At 36.5% G+C, this 25,813-nt stretch overlaps 1 protein-coding gene and 1 pseudogene across 1 annotated transcript in view; one reads left to right on the top strand and one right to left on the bottom strand.

The window, feature by feature from the left end:
* Suz12 (SUZ12 polycomb repressive complex 2 subunit) overlaps nucleotides 1-24,689 on the bottom strand; it is a 49,843-nt gene extending 25,154 nt beyond the window's left edge. Inside the window, exons 1-6 of the mRNA XM_077800602.1 lie at nucleotides 24,245-24,689; nucleotides 21,946-21,992; nucleotides 21,792-21,856; nucleotides 15,795-15,863; nucleotides 4,227-4,276; nucleotides 161-246 (exon numbers count right to left, since the gene is read on the bottom strand). Coding sequence (XP_077656728.1) covers nucleotides 161-246; nucleotides 4,227-4,276; nucleotides 15,795-15,863; nucleotides 21,792-21,856; nucleotides 21,946-21,992; nucleotides 24,245-24,518 — 591 coding nt within the window. The 5' untranslated portion in view covers nucleotides 24,519-24,689. The remainder of the gene's footprint in view (nucleotides 1-160; nucleotides 247-4,226; nucleotides 4,277-15,794; nucleotides 15,864-21,791; nucleotides 21,857-21,945; nucleotides 21,993-24,244) is intronic.
* On the top strand, nucleotides 9,465-9,563 carry LOC113182896 (U6 spliceosomal RNA; annotated as a pseudogene).
* Nucleotides 24,690-25,813: the final 1,124 nt, after the last annotated feature.

Here is a 25,813-nt window from a genome sequence, read left to right as displayed (position 1 = left end):
TTCCTCTGGAGAAAGTTTTGTATGCATTAGAAAAAACACAAAGTTATGGAAGGCCACAAAGAAGTTAGTGTTATAATTCAGCCATCAACATATTTCTACATATGCATAAACAAGTTCAATAAAATCATTCCACTTGATCTATCAGTATTTTATACATTACCTTTCTTTTTTTGTGACAAACTTTGACAAGCAGGACTTCTAGGGTAACAGAATTTTGTTCATTTTCTGAGTTTTGTGATGGCTTATCTAAACAGAAAATCAATACTATAAATAAATACAGTATGTATTTTCCCAAGTTTGGGAATTTCAAACAATAAAGACTTCCCATAATAAAGATTCAAAACAAGTTGACTCATTCTTCTTTCCCCAATTAAGTTCCAAACTTGCAGCAAACACTTTAAAAGCCTCTTTATATAGTAATTTAAATAAACCTTTCACAAGAAAAACATAATTACCTTCCTATATACCAATTACTTCTGATTTCAAGATTTAACATATATGATAACATAATAAACTGCCAATAAAAAGTAATTTTGATAAACATAGTTAAACCCTCTTGGCAGAAATTATGAAAGAAATGAGTATATAGACAACCACAGGAAAATAAAATAAGTATCTTTAATTTTTTCCCCCTGCCAAAATCTATTACTAGGAAATTTAAATTGGCTACTATTACATGTTTGTTTATGAGATACTAAACTAAAAAGGTTCTTTAATTGATCACAATTTTAGAAAAAGAAGTTAGTTTTGTTTTTTTTTAAAAAAACCCTTTCCCTAGAATTTATAAAGTCTAAATAGGAAAGCAAAACCTTGCTACTGTTTACTACCTAGGATAATCCCATAGCTTATAAAATTTACTAATTTTAGTTTTGAATACTAAAGTGTATATTTTCTATATCAGTTAACAAAAGCCTTGCAAATTTAGGTTCCAGAGTACTCCTCTATAATATGTTTGTCTTTAAAGTCCCAAAGGTTCAGAGCTGTGAATGTAGCTCAATAGAAGAGGACCTGCCTAGCATGTGAGAAGTCCTAGGATCAATCTCCGCTACCTCATAAAGTCCAAAATGTGTTAACTAAACTAAATATTCAATCATTAATTCCTCATTAACCTTCAACATAGAACTATTGTAACAGATGAATATATCATCACATACATGAAGAAACAAAAAGTTTCCAATACTTTTTCACTTTAAAAATCATCTCTTCACACAAGATATAAGCATCTGTATCAGTCTCTTTGAAAGCTGAATCAGGATGAAAACACATGTATAGCAAAAAAATAATCCAGTAGTCAAAACTCAGAAACAAAAACTCTCAGAATAATTCTCACCATGAAAATGGTACCCTAATAATCTCTATATTTATTCTTAGCTCTTTTAGTAGCAATTGCTAAGCAAAAGTCTTCATTTAAAAACAAAAAGGGGAAAAATGCAAATTTTAGGGATTTTTTTTTTTTTGTGGTGCTGGGGATTGAACCCAGGGCCTTGTGCACATGAGGCAAGCATTCTACCAACTGAGCTATATCCCTAGCCCTAGGGATTTTTTTTTTTTTTTTTTTTTAGAGAGAATTTTTAATATTTATTTTTTATTTCTCGGCGGACACAACATCTTTGTTTGTATGTGGTGCTGAGGATCGAACCCGGGCCGCACGCATGCCAGGCGAGCGCGCTACCGCTTGAGCCACATCCCCAGCCCGCCCTAGGGATTTTGACATTGATTTTGTATCCTGGTTTCTTAACGTTAATTCCTTTAAAAAAAAAAAATGTAATTTGAATGAACATGAGAGGAAATGTACTTGCTTCTTCCTAATTTATGTTAATTTCAAAGTTATAATAGGAAATTGTTTTCAGGAAACTATCATCAGAGCTCACTTTCAGATTGACTTTTAATAATATATAGAAAAGGGGCTGGGATGTGGCTCAAGCGGTAGCGCGCTCGCCTGGCATGCATGTGGCCCGGGTTCGATCCTCAGCACCACATACAAATATGTTGTGTCTGCCGAAAACTAAAAAATAAGTAAATAAATATTAAAAAAAAGTTGTATTCAAAAGATTGATTTAAAAAAATATATATAGAGAGAGAGAAAAGAAACAGCGGGTATGGTGGAGCACGCCTGTAACTCCAGTGGCTTTGGAGGCTGAGACAGGAGTTCAAAGCCAGCCTCAGCAATAGCAAGGTGCTTAGCAACTCAGTGAGACTCTATCTCTAATAAAACACTATATAGGGTTGGGGATGTGGCTCAGTGGTTAAGTGCCCAAGTTCAATCCCTAGTATCCAAAGAAAAAGAAAACAAAAGAAAAGAAACAAAGTGAATTTGACCAATTTTCAAACTTTATATTTTGTCTTGGAGAACAGAAAAAATAGTTTAAACACACTGCTTCCAGGCTGGGGATGTGGCTCAAGCAGTAGCGCGCTCGCCTGGCATGTGTGCAGCCCGGGTTCGATCCTCAGCACCACATAGAAACAAAGATGTTGTGTCTGCCAAAAACTAAAAAATAAATATTAAAAATTCTAAAAAAAAAAACACACTGCTTCCCAAAGATAGATATATATGCACTTTAACAAGTCTCTGGAAACAAAGAGCAAATGAACCTAAAAGTTAAAATTATGAGCTGGGATACAGCTCAATGGTAGACCATTTGGTAGACCATTTGCCTAGCATGTGCTAGGCCCTGGGTTTAATCCCCAGTACTCAAAAGAGAAAAAACAAAAGTATTAGATTTGATACATACTTTCAAAGTACCACAGAAAACCAAATATAGATGAATAAAAATAAGGATCCGGGCTGGGGATGTGGCTCAAGCAGTAGCGCGCTCGCCTGGCATGCGTGCGGCCCGGGTTCGATCCTCAGCACCACATACAAACAATGATGTTGTGTCCGCCGAAAACTAAAAAATAAATATTGAAATTCTCTCTCTCTCTCTCTCTCTCTCTCTAAAAAAAATAAAATAAGGATCCCAGAATATAACTGTAAATAATTTAGGGGGAGAAAAACATAGAAATGCCATTTGGCTTACTTCTTATATAAAAATGGACTAGATCTAAGACAAAACCTGAAAATTACATTAGCTGATAATAGACATGACCAAATTGCAAACATCGTACATTAAAAACATGAGCAGGTTCAGTGGCACACACCTATAATCTGAGCAGCTCAGGAGGCTGAGGCAGGAGGATCACAAGTTCAAAGCCAGCCTCAGAAACTTAGCAAGGCCCTAGACAACTCAGTGAGACCCTGTCTCTAAATAAAATACAAAATAAGGTTGGGGATGTGGCTCAATGGATGAGTGCCCCTAAGTTTAATCCCCAGCACCACCCCCCCCAAAAAAAAAACAGTTAAAATGTTCTACTATAGTATTTTAATATAAAACTTTGTTGGTTTTTTTTGTTTTCCAGCAGGACTTTGAATCAGTGCTAAGGTCTTTCACATGCTATGCAGGTACTCTACTACTAAACTATATACATATCCAGCCCCTTAAACTTTGTTTCTTACTGAACAATAAAGGAAGACCGACCTGGTGTCTGTTGATAATAAAGGTTTTATTCCATTCCTCGATAATTAGTGGATGTATGCACAAATTTAGGATGGACTAAGTTTAGAGGTATTTTATGCATTTTTTTTTAAAAAAACAACTATAATTTTCCCCAGCATGCTTTCAGGTTTTACTGAATATAAAATATTATATAATTTCCTTGGTTTAATGCCTAACATATTGATAATATCCATTTATTTAGAAAAAAACATGATGCAATAACATTAACTCAAAATGTCTTTGCAGAATGGATTCTTTACCTATTGTGGTTTTTCTAAATATATGTAGACATGTTTTTATTTAGTTAGTTGTCAACGAAACTTTATTTTTTTCTTATTTATATGCAGTGCTGAGGATTGAACCCAGTGCCTCACACATGCTAGGTAAGTGCTCTACCTCTGGGCTACAACCCGAGTCCCCTATTCCAGTTCTAAGGCAATTGATTAAAATTTTCATCATTAGATTTCAAACCTGAAGTTCAAAAACAAGTAGCAGAGGGCTGGGGCTGAGCTCAGCAGTAGAGCACTTACCTAACTTACACAAGGCCCTAGACTCCATTTCCAGCACTGAAAAACAACAAAGAACACTTTCCCAATAGAACATCTTTCCATTAAATGTAATCTTAATACCAATTTTTTAAAACATTTCCAAACATATTTGGTTGTTGGATGCCAAAATACTTAAAGTACGTACCATTTTTGTGGAAGAAACCAGTAAATGTAAGCTGCAAATGAGCTGACAAGCTAAACAAAACAAACAAAAGTTTTCATCACATTAATATTCTATAATAAAATAGCCTAGACGTTAATTTATAACAGTGAAAACTACTCCAGCTAATTTATAAATATTTGATTTTCTCATTCTTAATTGCTGTTCTGGCCCATGACTCCATGTGCTTTACCATCATTAAGAATGACATCCAAATGAGTATGTCTACTATATACTTTAAACAAATAAACAACCAAAATCCTCCAAATCCACAAAAATAAAAGCAAAAACAAAAATCACAGGAATAGGGCAGGGAAAAAAAATAGACAAAATGAGATGCCAGATAAATTACTGTGCTTTAGTGTCTTACCTACAAAATGGAAGGTTTCCCTTCCCACATCGCAAAAGGAAATTTTGATAAGAAGAGTTGAATTGATCCAAGTGTTTGACTTAAAGCAATGGAAATTCAACCCTCCTAATCCATGATGCAAACCCTTTGTTTTACATTTCAATTAGGAGTGAAACACCAACTACAAATCTACTATAGTTCTGTAATTCACTTTAAACATGCCATTTTCACTTTTTTCTGAAGAAGCTATTCAAAAGGAAGCATGAACCAGTGAGCCTTTGTTTTGAAAAACAGCTATTGTCAATGAAAAACTATTAGGATGGGACAGAATAAACAAACATCAACAGCTTTTGTAAACCTTTAAAGCTCAAGAGAAAACAGGCTTATCTATTGGTCAGGAGTCGTTCATAACATTTTAGAGCACACTTTCTATGATGTGATACTGGCAATTCAGATTATAAAAACCAAGAGAAAACAGACAGTGAGAAAAGGAAAGCAGAACTGATCATTTAACTCAAGAAATTTACCAGTGAAAAGAATGAAAGTAAATAATACTTACAGAACAATAAGAACCAGTCAAGGATATCTGTTTTTTTGTTTTTTTTTTTTTTCTTACATGATGGTAACAATCTAGATATGTTTTATAATAGAAAGGAAGAGTTACAGAAAGACATTGAGGCTAGAGCAATGACAAAAATGGGAACATATTATACTCTAAATTTGCCTAGGACTCCTCTTTTCCAAGATATAGAAGAGGCAAGTAAGATATTTCAATGAAAGATGTGGGGATGCCTGTATTTTCTAAGTGAAGTAAACCATCCAACTGATAAAAAAACTAGAGCAGGAACATTGTGGGGGCACTTCTAGAACTGTACTAATGGGCTGGGGATGTGGCTCAAGCGGTAGCGCGCTCGCCTGGCATGCGTGCGGCCCGGGTTCGATCCTCAGCACCACATACCAACAAAGATGTTGTGTCTGCCAAGAACTAAAAAAAAAATAAATATTAAAAATTCTCTCTCTCTCTCTCCTCTCTCACTCTCTCTTAAAAAAAAAAAAAAAAAGACTTGCTGTTTGAACCTACAAGGCTGTGTGGCGGCTAGGTTATTTAAAAAAAAAAAAAAATAGAACTGTACTAAGGAAAGTATTCGAGAATATCAGTAGAGAACAAAATGACAATGGAAGAGTGGAAGTACAAAGGTTTAAGCAGTATTAGTATAATTTTTTAATATTTATTTTTAGTTGTAGGTGGGCACAATATCTTTATTTCATTTTTATGTGGTGCTGAGGTTTGAACCCAGTGCCTCACATTTGCTAGGCGAGCACTCTACCTCTCTCTGAGCCACAACCCCAGCCCCTAAAAAGTATAATTAAGAGGCAAAAACTGAGGCAGAGCTGGGTATGGTGGTGGACACCTATAATCCCAGCAGCTCGGGAGGCTGAAACAGGAGGATCACGAGTTCAAAGCCAGCCTTAGCAATGGCGAGGCGCTAAGCAACTCACGTCTCTAAATAATAAATACAAAATAGAAAAAAAAATTAAAGTAAAATACAAAATAGGGCTGGGGATGTGGCTCACTGGTCAAGTGGCCCCGAGTTCAATCTCTGGTACCAAAAAAGGAAAAAAAAAAAAAAGGCAAAAACAGTATACATTGGAATTCTTAAAAATAGGTAATTCAAATATTAGAAGCACTTTTAAATTATTTTGTGACATAAATCAGACGGTTTTAAAAACACGTGGGAAAGACTAACAATGAAAGAGGCAAGAAAAAAATTTTAGGGTTTATCTGGACTGCAGTGATTGATATCTGTGTAAGTTTGACAAAAGAACTAATTATACACCAAAAGGAGTGAATGAATGTAAATTATACTTTAAAACAAATAAAGAAACAAAAGCAGACATTGGGGGATTGACTGACTATACAAACCAAAGAATTTTTCAAAGTCATGCAAATGTTTTACATTTTTGATTGTGGCAAAGATTAAAAAGTACATACATTTGTTAAAACTTGAACTATCAGCCAGGAGTGGTAGTGCACACTTATAAACCTAGACATTCGGGAGGCTGAGGCAAGAGGATCATAAGCTCAAGGTCAGCCATGAAAACTTGTTGAGGGGGGATGGGAAGTTGATGACTTGTAACTGAAGACCCCAGGATCAATCTCCTGTACCTTTTTTTTAAAGTCTTGAACTTAATACTTGAACTCATACTTAAGATGAGTATATTTATTAAATGTAAACTATACTCAAAGTTGATATTTTAAAAGTACATTAGTCATTTACATGATATTTTACTAAAAGGATGGTTCATAGGATGGGCATGGTGGCACATGCCTTTAATCCAAGCAACTTGGGAGGCTGAGGCAGAAGGATCACAAATTTGAGGCCAGCCACATAAACATAGTGAGACCTGGTCTCAAAATAAAACATAAAAAGGGCTAGAGATGTAGCTCAGTGGTTAAGTATCCCAGGGTTCAATCCCTAGTATGCACCAATAAAAGGAAAGAGAAGGAGGATAGTTCAAATTTTCCCCATAAAAATGGACCCATAAATAAGATGGGTGTGGTGGTGCACACCTGTAATTTCAGTGGCTTAGGAGGCTGAGGCAGGAGAATCATCATTGAGCTCAAAGCCAGTGTCAGCAATTTTGCAAGACCCTGTCTCAAATACAAAAAGGGCTGGGATATAGCTCAGTGGTTTGATCCCCAGTACTAAAAAAAGTAATTTCAAAAATTTCATAAACATTTCCTTAAAAAGTAGTTAAACCTCCAAAATATAACTAAAAGAAAGAAACATTCTATAACTTCCACATGTTAGAAGATAATCCATTACAATTCTAGCCAACTCCTAGTTGGTTCAATTAAACAAGGCCAAGTTAACAAGGCCAAGTTAATCTTTCCTTTTTCTTTTCTTTTCTTTTTTTTTTAAAGAGAGAGGAGAGAGAGAGAGAGAGAATTTTTAATATTTATTTTTTAGTTCTCGGCGGACACAACATCTTTGTTGGTATGTGGTGCTGAGGATCGAACCCGGGTCGCACACATGCCAGGCGAGCACGCTACTGCTTGATCCACATCCCCAGCCCAATCTTTTTCCTTTTTCTTTACGTTGGAAGATTGAACGCAAATCCTCATGCAGATTAATTTTCTGAAAACACCATTTTCTACCTATCGTTCCTTTCTGCAAATTTTCTTTCCTTTTTTTTTATTTGTTGATAGATCTTTATTTTATTTATTTATATGTGGTGCTGAGAATCGAACCCAGTGCCTCACACATGCCAGGCAAGTGTGCTACTAATTTTACTTTTATTATTTTCATTTTCTTGTTTTTAAAATTTCTTTTCTACAACTTTTTTTTCTTGGTACCGGGGACTGAACTCAGGGGCACTCAACCATTGAGCCACATCTCCAGCCCTATTTTGTATTTTATTTAGAGACAGGGTGTCTTGAGTTGCTTGGTGCCTCCCTATTGCTAAGGCTGGCTTTGAACTCTGGATCCTCCTGCTTCAGGCTCTCCAGTCATAGGGATTACAGGCGCGAGCCACCACACCTGGCTGCAATTTTCTAATTAGTACCCAACTACCAAATCCATTGTCTAATCACTGCCTATAATATGGTTTCATTTCTTATTATCTTCATTAAAGCTTTACATCAGAAAATAGAATGATAAAAGAACTAGAAAATTCCAATTTCACTTCTGGTTCAGTTCTTAGTTGTGACATGATACCTATGAGAAAAATTACCTCTGTTAAGATTGTGAAGTTTGCATCAAATAACAGATCCAGTATTGTCTCATTTTACCAAGACGCCAAGCTCACCCATCCAGAATTTAAGTATAACCTCTTTACTTTATAAACACTTTTATTTATTACTGTCAGTATTCCTGCATACACATTCTTTTGAAATCTTTATATTTTATTGGTGTCCCTAGCAGTGTCTTACAGAAAGACACTAATAAATGCTTTTTGTAAAGGATAAGAATGTCCTCCTAGAGTAATAGTTTTTGAAGGTCAGGGTTCATGGCCCATTTTACACTGTGATATTAATAGTATTTACGCTGTTTTTCTGGGAAATGTGATTCCAAATTCTAAGTTCCAGCTGTGACATGCCAGAAACATCTTATATTATTATCTACTCTAGAAAATATTTAAATAGTATTATTCAAAATGTGGCTGTAAATTGAGGTCATTAGGTACACTTATCATTCCACAATAATGTAAGAAATTGAGAATAAGACTTTAAAACCTTTTTAAAAATTTAGCCAGAAGGAAGAGGATTGCAGTTTCAAGGCCAGCCTCAGCAATTTAGTGAGACTCTGTCTTAAAAATAAAAAGAACTGGGTATGTAGCTCAGTGATAAAAAAAAAATAAAACAAAATAGAAACTTACAATAACAAAAACTGTATAGAAATTTAACAGTGTGAAAATATCTTGAGTATGAGCAATGTATTTCACAAATAAAAGTATCAATATAAAAAAGGTTTGAAATTAACAATGGGAATACGGTTTGCTGTACAAGATTCCTCCCAAACTCCCACCTCAAAGGATACACTATATATACATATATATAATCTAGAATAAGTGTAACCATTTTTACTTGCATAGGCGGTTTCTTCCAAGAAAAAAAAAGCAAACTTTTTTTCCCCCTTTTTCTCTTCCCTCTTATAGCTACTATGTCCATATCCTAATTGTTTAAGCTGGATCAGATAAAGAAAGGGGGAAAAAATCATGTAAGACCAACTTGGTTTTATTTAGGCTATAAAGAATCTAGTTTAGATGAGCAGAAAAAAGATACCAGATAAGGATTTAGTTCATCTACATGATGTTTCCTGTCCATACATTCTTAGGAAATAAGCAATATAGTTGCAAGAAAATGGATGAAGGTGCTTGCTTCGACAGTACGTGTACCAAAATTGAAATGATATAGAAAAGATTAGCATGGCCTCTGCAGAAAGACGACATGCAAACTATTCCATGTTTTTACATGACTGACCAAATTATATTTTTATACTGTGTGCATACACAAATGTGTAATATGAATTGCACTAATATGTATAATTACAATCTACTAACACAAAAGTTGATGAAACATTTGCAATTTTGGAATAGTACATTCTAAACACAAACATCTGACAGTTTTCAATCAGTCTGCAGAATAAGTCAAAAGAGACTAACATTTTGAAACATGATTCATGTTAGAACTCCAAATTTTAATAGCCAGATCCAAGAAAGATATCAATGTTTATATGCCGAAAAGAGACCAAGATCAGTACCTCTAGTTTATACACACTAATCTGATAATGGCAGGTAAAAAGCTTCGCTTCCAGGGTCATGGCTATGATTACCTCAAAACAGCACAAGTTGATAAGCTACTTGGCATTTATCCTGCTAGATAGCAGCCATTCAACTTTTTTTATAGAATTTATCCTATGATATATAAAGCTGAGGAGTTGGTGACTACATTGAGCCCATTATTCTGGAATCCAGGCTCCCCAAATATAGGGTTCAGACTCAGATGCTCAAAGAAGATATTCTTACATATCCTACAAAACTGTATTATCTGTCCATGGTCATCTGTTCAAGACTCTTTCCATGCCACTCTTCTTGCCTCAAAGGCTATATTTACCATATTCTTTTTTTTTTTTTTTTCTGAAACCATCTGCCTGCTCATTCTCCCTCCCCATTTTACTCTTATGTTCATACACCACTGCACTCGGACCAGCCTGTGTCCATCTTCCAAATCATGGCTTTCACCATCACTATTTCCACATCCAAGAGAGCTGTGTCTTCTATTTTATATACTCATGGCTTCCCCATACTTTTCTTTCCCACAATTATAATTTTATTCATTATGTCTTTCCTCCTAAACATTATGTTCCATAAAGACAGATCGTGTTTTGGAATTGGTGTGAGTATACTTTATATACAACCAGAAGTATGAAAAATTATGCTCTGTATGTGTAATATGAATTGTAATGCATTCAGCTGTAGTATATTTAAAAAATCAATTTAAAAAAAAAAGACAGATGTGTTTTGATCACCATTATATCCCCTAGGGCTTATATACAAACCTGGGAAATGGCAGCCTAAGGAAATTGGACCCCCCAGACCTTGTTTCTGTACAAAAAGATGCTTATAATAGGGAATGTTTAGGAAGGGAAGATTATTAACTCAAAAGTTTGGATATTAACAAAAAACACTGATAAAAGGCTCTTGAGGGCTAGGGATATAGTTCAGTGACAGAGTACTTGCCAAGGATGCCCAAGGCCTTGGGTTCAATCCCCAGAACTGAAAAACTAAAACAAGATGAAATAAAACAAAAAACACTTTGCCTTCTGACACTACTGAAAATATAGGCTTGAAAATACCCCCAATAAAAGGTATCTTTTGAGGGGATTTCTCCAACCACTAACACTGGGCTAGAAATAAAAGCAGAACAAATAAGAGAGGAAACATTCTACTTTTCATTGCCCCTGCAAACACATTTGTAAGCAACTCCAATCTGAAAATCTTTTCAGGATGTGTTTTCTCTATGGAAATGCACTTAAAAGTTTAAGAATTATTCCAACTCTTTGGACTAGAGAATTCCAATATTGGCAGGTTACATAGCATAAGAAACTCTTATTACCCTGCTAGATTAATAACTACAGAAAAGCAAGAGATATTTATTCTAATAAGCAATGCTTGGTCCCCATACATTCAAAATTAGAGTGCCAGAAACAAGAGTTAGAGAAGATATCATATAAGCCATTCTAAAAGAAAAATAAAGATATTTAAAATATACATAACCACACCAAAAAAGCAAGAAGAAACATCAGGAAAACCTAGGAACCAAAGGTATAACCATAGTGAGTTTCTAAAATTTGCTAGTTCTGAAATTTTCAAAAGCTACTCAAAAAAAAAAAAAAAAAAAGAAAGAAAGAATTTTTTTTTTCTTTTGGGGCACAGATGGTGGGTTTTATTGAGTTTTAAGGTTACAAATTGAGTTTTGGGGCTGTGGCTATGGCTTAGTGGTAGAGCGCTTGCCTAGCATGTGTGAGGTCCTGGGTTTGATTCTCAGCACCACATACTAACAAATAAATAAGTAAAGGTCCATCAATAACTAATAAAAATATATTTTTTTTTAACATTGAGTTTTGGAGCTGAGGTTGTGGCTCAGTGGTAGCATGATTGCCTAGCATGTGTGACGCACTGGGTTCGATTTCTCAGCATCATATATAAAGAAATAAAATAAAGTTCCATCAAAAACTAAAAAATATTTTTAAAAATTGAGTTTTAAGGTTACAAATGACAATTTTGGTCTAGTATCACAGATTGACTGATACCTTAGAAAAAGGAAAAAAAAAAAACACGAAATATATACATGTTTTCTATTGTCTCCTTCTACTAACGTTTTTGCAAATGATTTCCAAGAACTTGGATATAAAGTATTAGCCAGCCACAGTGGTGCCTGCCTGTAACCCCAAGAGATCGGGAGGCTGAGGTAGGAAGATCACCAAATTCAAGGCCAGCTTTAGCAAGGCCCAAAGCAACTTAGTGTAACCCTGTCTCAAAATTAAAAATTAAAAAAGGGCTAGGGGTGTGGCTCAATGGCATAGCATTCCTGGGTTCAATCCCCAGTACCCCCACAAAAAATTAAGCGTAAACCAGGCATGATGGCAGATGGCTGTAATCCCAGCAGCTCAGGAGGCTGAGGCAGGAGGATTGTGAGCTCAAAGTCAGCCTCAGCAAACATCCAGGCACTAAGCAACTCAGTGAGACACTCTCTCTTAAATAAAATAACAAAATAGAGCTGAAGATGTGGCTCAGTGGTAGAATGCCCCTGAGTTCTATTCCTGGTAACCCAACCCCCATAAAGAAACAAATAAATTTAAAAGCCATGAGAGCTGGGGCTATATCTCAGTAGCAGAGCACTTGCCTAGCACATGTGAGGCACCAGGTTCAATCCTTAGAACTGAATAAAAAATAAATTAAAAAAGGCATTCTGTCCATCTACAACTACAAAAAAATTAAAATAAAAAAGATGATGACGACCATGGAATACCAACTGCTTTTACACAAATAAAGATAGGATTTGGGTTTAGAATAGAAGTTGCTATAAATGTCATAATCAACTCAGGAATTTGTACTTAAATTTTAGGCTATAGTACTATGGTATTTTTGTGTATGATTATTATCCCATTGAGTTCTGGGGATTAAATATACTGGGCTTGGGAATAGAGACATTACAACTTTGAAAGTACAGAAAAAACAAGAACTCCAAGCCAGGTATGGTAGTATATGCAGGAGGATAACAAATTCGAGGCTAGCCTGAGCAATTTAATGAGGTCCTGTCTCAAAAATAAATGGACTCTGTCTCAAAAAATAAAAAGGGCTGGCTATATAGTTCAGTGTTAAAGTGCCCCTGGGTTAAATCCCCAGTACCAAAAACAAAAAGGAAAGAAAGAAAAAGAATTTCAGTACAAAATGCCTAGACTACTGTTGTTAAACAGATGCAGTATCCAATTAAATTCAAGGAGATCCCTGTGTCTGAGACGGTACAGAGAACACAGAAGAGAAATGCTTTTATATTATGATTTAAGATTTTAACTTCTAATTAATGTCACAAACAACAAAGACTTGCTTTGTTCTTTTTTTTAATTTTTTTAGTTGTCAATAGACCTTTATTTTATTTATTTATATGTGATGCTGAGAATCGAACTCAGGGTCTCACACATGCTAGATAAGGGCTCCACCACTGAGCCACAACCCCAACACTTGCTTTGTTCTTTTTTAAGAACAAATTTGACAATAGATTTTTATAAGCAAAGTTTTATAGTGCTGGCATTATTTACTGGTATATAATGTTCTTCTTACAACCCTGTGTGAAAAAGTTTAGTACAATAGAAATAGGCTTACTTTGAGATGAGAAATACACTAAATAACTTGACTAGAGGGTCTGGCAAGTAAACTTAAAATGAAGCACTTTCCCAATGCATCTAGTATCCCTAGGAACAAGACTGAGACATTCATAAAAATCTCTCACTGGAACAGCTAGATCCTAAAGACTGAAAATTTTGTCTTCCAAATTATAAGTAGGAATTTTAATGTAATCCTTAGATTTGTTCTTTACGTTGAACCCACGGGGTCAAAAAGAACAAAAGTTATTGGAAGAATAATTATGTACAAAGAACTGACCGGTACTATCTCCCTCATAACACACATTCTTAGGGAAGCTCTGTAATATTTATCAAAGACAATGACAATGAGATAATAATAGTTTAGCAGTGATGAACTAGAATTTTAATAGGGAAAATTAAGAAAAGAGTCTAGTTTTCTTATTATTATTATTGGCTCACTCGTCATTCTCATTTGAAACCTGAAAGGTCTAGAGGACACTTTATACTTAGGTGGTCAAGAAAAGAAGCGGGCGGGTCAGATCAGGCTCTAAGTAAAAAAAGGCCCTGAGGAGGCTGGGGATATAGCTAAGTGGTAAAGCACATGCTCAGACTGCACAAAGGCTCTGGATTCCACAAAAAAGACCCTGAGCATCCCAAGACCTAGCCCAAGGGTAGACAATCAACCAAGCATCTGGAATAGCAATTCAAGCAAAATGTATGTGTTCAAGGCACCGGCAATATTTTCAGTTCTATTTTAAAGAGTACATAGAGCCAGGCGCAAGGGCACATACCTACAACCCCAGGGATTTGGGAAACTGAGGCAGGAGGATTGCAAGTTCAAGGCCAACCTCAGCAATTTAGCAAGGTCCTAAGCAATTTAGTGAGACTGTCTCAAAATAAAAAATAAAAGGGCCAGGGGATGTAGCTCAGTGAAGTGCCTCCTGTGTTAAACTCCCATTCCCCCCCACACACACACCAATGCCCACAAAAAAAGTACATAGACTAGGTAAAGATTTAAGCTTCCAGAGTTGACCGCCATACCTTATTTGCAAGTCAGAATTTACCTACATATTGAAGTTCAAATTACACTTCAATCCTATAAGAATACAAGATATAAAACAAAACTGTTGTTTTTATAATTTAAATAACATAATCAACTAATTCAACAGCCAACTCAAGATATAAGCCAACTACAAAGAAAAATGAAATCTTTTATCAGTCACTAAAACAATAAGAAAACAAATGCAGCACTGTTAAACATACATCTTATCAAAATTGTAAAATGGATTAAAGAGAAAAAGAAAAATACATTGTAACAATTTCCTAACTCCGATTTTTGAAAAGGACTGGGAATGTGGCTCAGTGGTAGAGCACTTGCCTATAACACAATGCCCTGGGTTCAAGCACTTGGGGGGTGGGGGGGAGATCCATATTTTCTAGTTCTTCATTCTCTCTAAAAGCAGTCAATGAATGAATAACCACCATACAAGTTCCTATTTCTCTTTAGAAGAATATTCACTTTTTAGTTTGAATGTCAAAGATAAAAACAGAATTTAAAAATGCATATTATCTAGAGTAAGGAGATAATAAACTAATCAGAATATAAAGGATTACCCAGATGTGTAATCCCAGCTACTTGAGATTACACATCTGGGATTAGCACACCTATAATTCCCATTACTTGAAAGATTAAAGCAGGAATATCCCAAGTTCAAGGACAGCCTGGGTAATTTAGTGAGACTCTGTCTAAAAATAAAACTAAAAAGGGCTGGGATGTAGCTCAATGAAAGAGTACCCCTGATTCAATCCCCAACATAATAATAAAGAATATTAAGCAATTAGTTCTAGTTATACATTTGAAAGTGTACAATAAGTAGGTTCTGTCAAAAGGGTCATAAAATTATATTTCGCATGATATTTAAATAAGAGAAAGGAAAGGATAGAATATGAAGATGATTATTTAGAAGAGATGTGACACTGTGAAGTACCTAGCACAGAAATGTGATTCTCCACTCCCTCAGGTGAGATGAACTGCAGAAATTACAAGATTTTTATCCAAAATGTCACAAGGTGGCAATAAACAATAACAAACACAACTGCCTCACAAATAATGAGTTCCTACACATTGTAGACATTCAAGCTAAGGCTTAAGAATTCTCTTTTCAGGGTCACTACAAAAATTAATTCCTGGGTTGGGTTGAATTTGGGCCAACTGACCTCTAAGGTTCCTTCCAATTCCTAATAGAACTGAGGTGATCGCTAGGGAAATGATCACTTTTAGGTTTTCCTCTTTCCTCAAATACATCACTTATATAAACTAATAAGTTATCTTACCTATGAGATTCTTGCTCTCCTTTCATTTTCTCTACTTTTGATAACATATCATCAACTTTAAATGTCTTCCTGGAAGAAACAGATAAACAAAATAATCACTTCTCAACTGGGAAAGAACAAACAAATTACACTTTATTTTCACTATAACAGGCTAGATGGAAATCTGATTTTGATTATTTTTACCTAGATAAATTATGAAGGGTTCGCTGTAACAATGAATACTATTAAAATGTGTATGTTACAACACAGCAGACATGCTTTGTCATAAAATCTTTTGTAATTATTCCCAAATGAGTGATTTCTCCTTCCATGGCATTTGATTTATATTTCTTTTGACACAGTCTCCTACCTGTGAAATCTGTGTAAATATTTTATTTTTCCATATAGATTATAAGCTCCTGAAGGGCAGTGATTGCCTCTCTTCAAGCAAGTAGTGTTCAGCATAGTGCCCTATTCTTGGTAGGTATTCAAATATCTATTAAACTAGGTGAAACTAGGTGAAACAAAGGCAAATTATGTGTATTTTGAAGCATCCGTACCATACTTCTTTAAAGCAACCCAACAAAAAAGAACTAGCAGCATCATATAAAAATGGATATTCTATAAAGTATACCGAAGTTTATAAAATATCCTCAAAGGTTACAGTTGAATAATGTCATACTAAAGAGACAGTTTTTAAAAAGTCATGTAAAAATTTGAAATTAGAGGACATATCCATCAAATGATAAAATTGCTTATTATCTTTAACTTGATACTTTTACGAGAAAAAAGTAATTTTTTCACAAAACAGAAACTGAAGTAAAATCTCCCAAAGCAATTAAAGATTGAATGGGTTGTAAAACAAATCTCATTTTACTTCTCAAGGTAGATTATGGTATCTCCTAGAGTTAGAGGTGAAAAACTTTATCCACATGTAATTTGTTAATTGTAAAGAAACATTTCTCTTTTCTTAAGTGAATTTCAGGCTAGGCCACACTGAAATCCTATGCAATTTTATTTTTTGCAGTGCTAGGAATCAAACCTAGGGTCCAGTGTGTACTAGTCAAGTGCTTTGTCACTGAGCTACATTCTCAACCCCAAATATTTCTCTATACCCTTTTATGTGTTCTCTTCAAATATGGGACTTGAAATTTTACTGTACTCAAAATTTACTTATGACATTATAATGCTTGAATGCAGATAAGAGAAACTGAGGCCAGGCTCATTACTCAAAAACAGCTATTTGTCACTTTTTTTTTTTTTTTTTTGGCAGAACTAGGGACTGTGCTCTACCACTGAGTTACAACCGTAGACCTCAAAACAACTACTATAATGAAAATTATTAGTAAAGAAATGTTAATATAAAATAATGTAAATATATTACAATAAAACATTGGAACAGCAGTACTGATAGTCTATATTCCAGTGATTGAGAAGTCTCTATTAACAAAAGATTTTTTTTTTAAAAAAAAAACTTCTCTGTTTAGAGTAACTAAAAAACTTCAATTTTGAAGTTTAACCCAATAGTCTAGCAAGAAATGCTTTATGAATGATGGCAATTCATTTTTTATCTCCACAGATGAGAGAAGAAGAAAAATGAACTATTCTAGGCAAGCTACAAAAACAGTTCAATATAAATGCTGAAAAGTTATTATTAAGGAGGGTTTAAAATTACTGGAAATTTTTTTTAATATTTATTTTTTAGTTATAGGTGGACACAATATCTTTATTTTTAAGTGGTGACCAGTGCCTCACATGATAGGTGAGCACTCTACCTCTGAGCCACAACCCCAGCCCTGGAAATTTTTAGGTATAATATGTTTATGTAATGATCAAGAAATTCTGTCTTGCAATTGGTTGACTCCACAGATGCCCATCATGTGTATATGGACTCCACGGATTTGGAGACGGATTGTACTGTTTTTTTCCTATTATGTTTTTCATAACTGTAATAAAGTTTAACTTGTAAATTACACTCAGTAAGAGATTAACAACAGTAACTAATAATAAAATAGACTAATTATTAAAAAAAAGAAATTCTGTCTTTAATAAAGGTAAGACTAAGTCCCAAGGTTCATCTCTTCCAACATTATGAAGTTTTATGCAAAAGAAATGAATACGAGAACTGAATAGTAACAACCACTTGAAACAGATACAATCATAAAGGCAACCCTACCTTCTTAAGAAAAAACAAACCATATGAACAACTATAGAAAAGCAGTTCCTCCCCCAACACCAAGTATTTCTGTTCTTTAGAAAGGCAATGCTACTGTAGCTCAGCTCTAATAAGGGAAATGGTTATCAAAAGGTCATCAAAAAGGAGAACATTTAAAAATTCAAGAAATTTCTGAAAATTTTCTTGGGAGGGTTCAGAAGTAGTTTACATAAAATCTAATAAAATGGATTCAAAGCCTTTCTCCTTACCTTAAGTTCTACTGCATCAGAATAGTGTTAGCCTATAGAATTTGAATACCTCTGTAAAGTATTAAGACTAAAATATGAAATGAGTTTTACCAATATACCAAGGGTAAAATTACAACTGACAGTATGACTTCCAAGGGAATAAACATGCTTGTTCCAATAACAGATACTGGGCTGAAGATGTAGCTCAGTGGTACAACATATTTGCCTAGCACACACAAAGTCCCAACCAAAAAAAAAAAAATTATATACGTGTGTGTATGTGTGTGTGTATACATATATATATACACACACATATGTACATATATATGGTGTAATAGTAAAAAGGAGTTCCAAAAATAATTTGCGAAAAGACCACAATCATTGCTAAATCTGCTACCTTTAAAAGTCACTAATGCTTTTTGTTTGTTATGCTAGGGACTGAAACTAGGGCCTCACACATGCTATCCAAGCATTCTACCATAGAGCTACATACATCCCCAGCCCCCCAAAGTCACCAACTACTTTGAAGAGACAATAGTAGTCATCTGAAGATACAATGGGTTGGCCTACAATTTGCTACAAATTACTCTTAAAACTGGGCATGGTAGCACACATCTGTAATTCCAGTGAAGGGAGGCTGAGGCAGGAGGATTACAAATTCAAAACCAGCCTCAGCAACTTAGCAAAACCATGTTTCAAAAAATAAAAAGGACTGGGGCTGGGATTGTGGCTCAGCAGTAAAGCGCTTGCCCAGCACGCGAGGCCCTGGGTTCAATCCTCAGCACCACATAAAAACAAATAAATAAAATAAAGATTAAAAAATTAACAGGACTGGGGATGTGGCTCAGGGGTTAAACACTCCTTGATTTAACCCCCAGTATACACACACACACACACACACGCACACACACACACACACAAAATTACTCTTAAAGTCTAATATATAAAGTCAGGTATATAATAAGAGAGTTTAACCAATGTCTATTCATTTCTTAATGGAAATAAAGGAGAGTTTGATTTTGGCTAGGCAAACACAACAATGCATGCAGTGAGGCAGAAGATTAGAAGTTCAAGGTTAGCAGAGGCAATTTAACAGGATCTTGTCTCAAAATATAAGAGTTGGGATGCAGCTCAGTGATAAAATGCTCCTGAATTCAATTTCCAGAACCAATAATAAAGAAAGAATAAATGTTTTTTTTTTGGTTTTGTTTTTTTGGCTAGAAAATTGCTTAAAAATCCCCAAACCGCAAATATTTTAAAATCAAAATGGCAATAATTAAGAAAATCAGTTTATACTACCAAGTTTTTTAAACTATCCATCTACTGGACACAATATATTCCAAAATGAGACAGTCTAATAAACAAACATGATAAGAAAATGAAAAACTTGGCACAGTGGCACACAGCTGTAATTCCAGCTACTTGAGAGGCTGAGGTAGGAAGAATGGAAAGTTTGAGGCCAGCCTGGGCTAAAAACTTAACAGGACCCTATCTCAAAATAAAACAAAAAGGGCTGGGGATGTAGCTCAATGGAACAATGCTTGCCTAGTATGTGCAAGGCCATGGGTTCGATCCCCAGTACCACAAAGGAAGAAGAAGGTAAGATTTTAAATGTATATTTGTAATCCATTTATGGATTAATACACTTATTCTTTAAGAACTTAATCACTTTTAAAATTAAAATTAGGCAATATCTTAATAACTCAACTGACTATCCATATTAAAAATAATTTAGCCAGGCATGGTAGCACACCCCTGTAATCCCAGCAGCCCAGTATTGCAGGTTCGAAGCTAGAATCAGCAACTTGCAAAGCTATAAGCAATCTAATGATATCCTGACTCAAAATAAAAAATAAAAAGGCCTGGGGATGTGGCATGGTGATAAAAAGCCCAAAGATTCAATCCCTGGTCCCAAAGAATAAAAATTTTAAAATAACTTAGTGAAAGAAAAAGGTTAACTTAATCAAATTTTCTTAGTTCTATGAAATGAATCAAGGGTCAGCAAACTATGGCTGACTACACAGTTTAATCCACAAACTAAGAATGATTTTTTTTTAAGTTGTAGATGGACACAATACATTTATTCTATTTATTTATTTTTATGAATGCTGAGGATGAAATTCAGTGCCTCACGCGTGCTAGGCAAGTACTCTACCACTGAGCTACAACCCCAGCCCCCAAGAATAATTTTAACAGAAAAAACATTGGCAACTGATCTGATGACAGAGAACACTTAACTCTGAACCCCAATTAAGCAAAATGTTATCTCAAAAAGAATTCTACATTTCTTACTTGTAGGCTTGTTACAAAATATTTTACTTTGTATTGTTGTATTGTAATATTGAATTTCATCAGTAAAAGAACTGGGGATTTTTTTTTTTTTTTTTTTGGTGCTGTTGTTTATATTAAGCACCTGCATAATATCCTTGATTTTGCCTCCTGGCCACAAAAAACCTAAAATATTTACTATCTAGTCCTTTTACAAAAAATGTCTGCTGTACCCTGGCATTAATCAACAGAGTAGACAGGTTCTGTTACCTACTTCATCACACCCTTCTTACTTATTTGGATCCTTAGCAATTTTCACCTTCTGAACACAATGTTTTCTCTGTCTCTCACCTTAGACTGTTAAAAGACAAATTATTTTAATGTCAATTCTTTAAAATATACTTTAATAAATCTATAAAACTAGATCTTGCTATACAAATGTGATGCCTATTTAATAACTAGGAGTCTCCTAGGGAGTTTCAAAGTCTATTGAAATAGCTTAATGGTTTTAAGACTATAACATACTAAATATTTGATAGTTCTCTCTTTTAAATTTAACTTGTTAACTTGATATACTCAATAAATATAGTCTTGCACATAGGACAAGAAACACATTCCATGATTACATTTGGCTAAGTCATAAATGTTAAATGCCAAAAATAAGCTGTGTACCATACCACATCTCCTGACTCCACTATAAGACAGAAAGATTAAGAAATATTTTTTAAAAATTAAGGGCTGGGATATAGCTCAGTGGCAAAGCATCTGCCTTGCATTCGCAAAGCCCTGGGTTGGACCCCCAGTTCCAAAAAAGACAAAAAAAAAAAAAAAAAAAAAAAGAACTCCACCAAAAAAATAAATAAATAAGATTTTTTAAAACTCCCTTTGGGCTGGGGTTTGGCTCAGTGGTAGAGTGCTTGCCTAGCATGGGTGAGGAACTGGGTTCGATTCTCAACACCACATATAAATAAGTAAAATAAAGACCCATTGACAACTAAAGAATATTAAAAAAAATAAAAAATAAACATTATATTTTATGTCTCAAAGATAGTAAGCCCTTTAGTAAGTATTTAAATCCTGGACTTTTACCAAATTTGAAAATAACTAGTGAAAATACGAGTCAATAAAAATCACCTCATTCACTTTACTACTAAATCATTTCTACTAGGAAAAAACTGAAATAAATTAGGATTCCAAAAATAATACTATTAAAAATTACTTTGCACCCAATTCAACTAGCCACTATTTCACTTCAGTTTTCATATTTAACCTGTAATTAGAAACAGTACTTTAAGACAAAACTTTCAGATGGTTTGATCAGCTTGAAATAAGATTCATAAAATGTACCTTTTGATGTTTGTTCTGGAGTTTCGATGAGACATGTAAGTAAGAGTTCTGTGCAAAAATATTGGCTATAAAAAAAGTTTTAAAAATATTAAAATACAATACAAATGAAATTATAAAAATGAAATAATATTGATGAATTTCATTGACTACTTACTGCTATGAGATTTCGAGTTCGAAGAAATCTATAGATCTGTGTTGGTTCTAGGTAACAGAAAACAAAAATCCAAACATTATCTAAATTTACTAATTTTTAAGGAAACTATCAACCCAGCCCATGTTATAACCAATAGAATCCAATCACCTGGTATGAAAACCATGTACTAATTATTTAAATCAAGGAAATAAGTATGCACAATAATATCAAAACACATTCAATCTATGGCACATTCACAAAATTCACCGACATTTATTTTAAACTCAAGGCTCTCCATAATCTTGTTCTTAAACCTTTCTGAGGTGGTTACTGTTATTGTGAAGAACCAAATAGTTGTAGTGATTTAATTAGCTAATTTTACTATTTGTAACCCATCTCTTTCCAAAAAGCAGCTGACATAAGGTAGCTATATTCAACAAAAATAAATATTTATTGTTGCCAAACAAAATGAAAATTTCACTTTTTAATTGGCCATTTAAAAATTTCATATAGTAACAACTAAAATGGAATAAAATCATTTTCCAGACATCCCAATATAGATATGATGAAAATCAGTCAATACTGAAGTCTAAGACATTACATGTATCTAAAATTCACTGAGTATTTTTAACTTGTTTAATTTTGATTTGTTTTTCTTAATTTAAATATTATCTCAACATGTAAATACTGCCACCAATACATATTTCTGTGCAACTGACAAGAGTCCCAAAGTCTTTTTAATATTTAAAATTAATTAAAATTTGTTATAAAGGACTTGGATTAAAGTTAAAAAAATAAAGACATATACCACCTTGTATTAATGATCTATTAGTATCACATTTCTTTAAAAAACATCAAAATAAACTAAAGGTAACTATATTAATAATTGCACTAAAGCATTTATTTAAACTTCCCAGAAACTAAGACCAATGTTGAAAAGAATCAAGTTGTTTGGTGACCAGATCTAGTTCTTAATGACAGTTGATTTCTCCCAGGTAGATGCATCAGAAAGCAAATAGTTAAAACTTTCTTGGAGGATTTTTCATAAGATTTAGAAAGAACTTTAAAAATTTCCACTTGTTCTTCAGTTCGTTTTAGTTTCAAGATAAACTAAAAGAAGATATTTTAGAAAAGTACAAATAAGTACGTTTATTGTCATGTCTGTCCTTCAGTTCTCCATCCTATTTCTAATCAGACGTCCCAGATTTTTTAAAGTATATTAAGCAAAGGAATAACGTGAAATCTCTCTGAAGCAGGTTCACATTCTTTTCAGTAAAAACTGAAATTTCAAGAATTAAATTCCAATTAGAATTTCATGAAGCACTAATGAGAGAGAATGAAGGAGGGGTATTAAACAATGTAATATATCTTTCCAAGCACAGCTGATACCATGCCCTTAACATATGCCAGGGTAAGATTGTAAATAAAGACATTCAGCGGTAGAGCTGAGTTTATTCCAGTTTCTGTAAGATACTTAGCTGTTTAAGATTGCCCAAATTATAATGTCCACACAAAAGCAAAAAATCAGGATATAACAAACATTAAAGATCAGTTACAATTGTTTATAGTCATGATATTGTTTATAAATCCTATTGTTTGTCTCCAGACACCTTGCTCCCGTTTCCACCTAAGTCAGTCCTAGTTTTCGCCCTCCAAACAGTCCTTTAAAAAGCAGAAACTGTCTTAAGGTTCGGGAAGTTAAGACAGGGTTCCGAGGTCCTCTCCAAGAGAGGATGCTGGCCTACTACCTGTCTCAGTTTACGTGTCCATAAAATGGGCGGATATATTTCGAAAGATTTAAAGCATCAAAAGGTGCCTTGTTAAGATGAAGCACAAGTTAGTGCCCAGGCATTTCGGACCCATGACAATTTCGCCGGCCTCACGGCATTCATCCCTTCCCAGGCTGAGTCTTGCCCCCCTCGAAACCTACAATCGAAACCCCGGTACTTCTGGAGTACGAAAGGCATGAAAGAAAATAAGTACTCGTCCTGGGATCTCCCTGCACCTTCAGTCCAACTGTGCAACCTCATCTCAAAAGCCTGCCCTTAACGAGGGGCCCCCGCGCCGAACCGCTCCTGCGGACCGTGGGGGAGTCAAGAACCCAACCCGGACCTCGCTCCCACCTCCACCAAAGGCCCAGGACTTGGGGTCCCGGGGAACCGCAATCCCTGGCGTGGGGACATCCCCCGCGAAGCCTCCCTCCACTCCCAAACCAAGTGCACTCGCGGAGAGGAGGGGGCCCGGCCGAGAGTCCCGAGCCCCCAGCCCCCGGTGCCGCAAGAGTGCGTCTCCCAGCCCTCAAAGCCTCGCACACACTCACTCTCAAAGGCCTGGAGGAAAAGCTCGTGGTCAGCCTGGACGTGCTCCATTTTCGGCTTCTTCACCGGTAACACGGCGGCCCCCGCCGCTGCCGCCGCGGAAGACGAGGAGGAGGCCGAGTAACTGCCGCCGCCTCCACAGCCCCCGCCGCCGGATTTGCCGCCCGAAGCCGTCGCCGCCGCCACCGCCGCCGAACCCCCGAAGCCGCCTCCCCCGGACCCCGCGCTGGGCCCCGAGCCGCCCCCTCCCCCACCGCCGTGCTTCTGAGGCGCCATCGCGGTTCCTGCCTCCTCCCCCCGCCAGCTACCCGCCGGGCGGCCCCGGAGAGTGAGCGCCTGCAATACCAACCGCTCGCCCCAGCAGGCTCCGGCGGACCGAGGGGGGAAGGAGGAGAGAGGGGAGGAGAGGGGAAGGGAAGGGAGGAGGAGAGGAGGGAAGGAGGGAGGAAAAAAAAAAAGTGTCTCCTCAGAGCCCCGCTCCGCTTCGGAGGCCGCTCACCCTACCCTGGCCTCGCTCCGCCCACTTCCCCTCCCGGAGCTCCGATTGGCCATCGGGAGCGCGCGCCGCCGTGCCGCCCAGCCTGTTGGCCCGCGGATTCCCCCGTCAGTCACGCGGAGGCGCTTCTCGCGGAGGCGCGGCTTGGTTGGCCCGTGCGCGTTGCCGATCGCGGGCCCGGCCGCCTCTTTGAACTGAATTCGCGGGAAAATTAGGGGTCGGAGCGGCCTTCCTGCTGGCCCCGGTGCATTGTGGGGAGAGAGGGACCCAGCGAGCGGCTTAGGGAGCCGTTTCTCGCCTTCTGAGCGTCGTCAGTCGCCGCCCCCAGGGGGGTACGGAACCCCTGGAGAGAGGCGGGCGTCTAAGGAACTGGGGGTGAGGGGCCTATTAAGTGAACTGAGATCTTTGGCGAATCGAGTCTCTAGTGTCTCAGGACCCGGCCTGCCTGGGGCTTGGTGTGCCCACCAAGTGTGTAGGGGGGGTCGCTTCCCAGCTGGAAGGGCCCCGGGGGCGGGGATCGCGTCCCCTGTCCCCTCGCCACCACGTGCCCCAAGGCACCCTTGACCGAATCCCACCTCAGCCCCCGGCTTGCGGCGGCAGCTGTTGTCGGGCGCCACTGGGCTCCTGCGAAGGGAGCGATTTATAAGGTGGCAAGGGATGTCTGAGAGAAACAAGGAAAACTAATTTTGTAGATGTTGTGAGGTTTCAGGGTTGTTAGCCAGAGAGGTCGTGGCTCCTCCGCACGATGGGAGCAATCTCCGATCCTCCCCCGCCACCCCCGACCCAGATGAACGGGTCGGTTTCCTAGCAGGACGGACACTCCTTTTGACAATCCATTCATTTTGCGCTAAAAAAAAAAAAAAAAAAAAAAAAAACGAGAGGGAATCCGGTGTCTTGCGGGTCTTGCTTGAAAAGATCGATGCATAGGCCCGATTCAGTCTTGTAGTACAGGTTGGTCTGAGAGCTAATGCTCTGAAAGCTTTCTGGTTGGACAAAATGATCTCCTAGGATGTTTTTCCAAACTCAAATCCTGCTATCTTACATTACGTCGAAATGAAACATAATCTTGAAAAAT

Source organism: Urocitellus parryii, chromosome 7 (genome assembly GCF_045843805.1).
Source record: "Urocitellus parryii isolate mUroPar1 chromosome 7, mUroPar1.hap1, whole genome shotgun sequence".
Taxonomy (NCBI): Eukaryota; Metazoa; Chordata; class Mammalia; order Rodentia; family Sciuridae; genus Urocitellus; species Urocitellus parryii.
The sequence above is the reverse complement of the archived record's forward strand: the minus strand, read 5'-3'. Positions and strand labels throughout refer to the sequence as shown.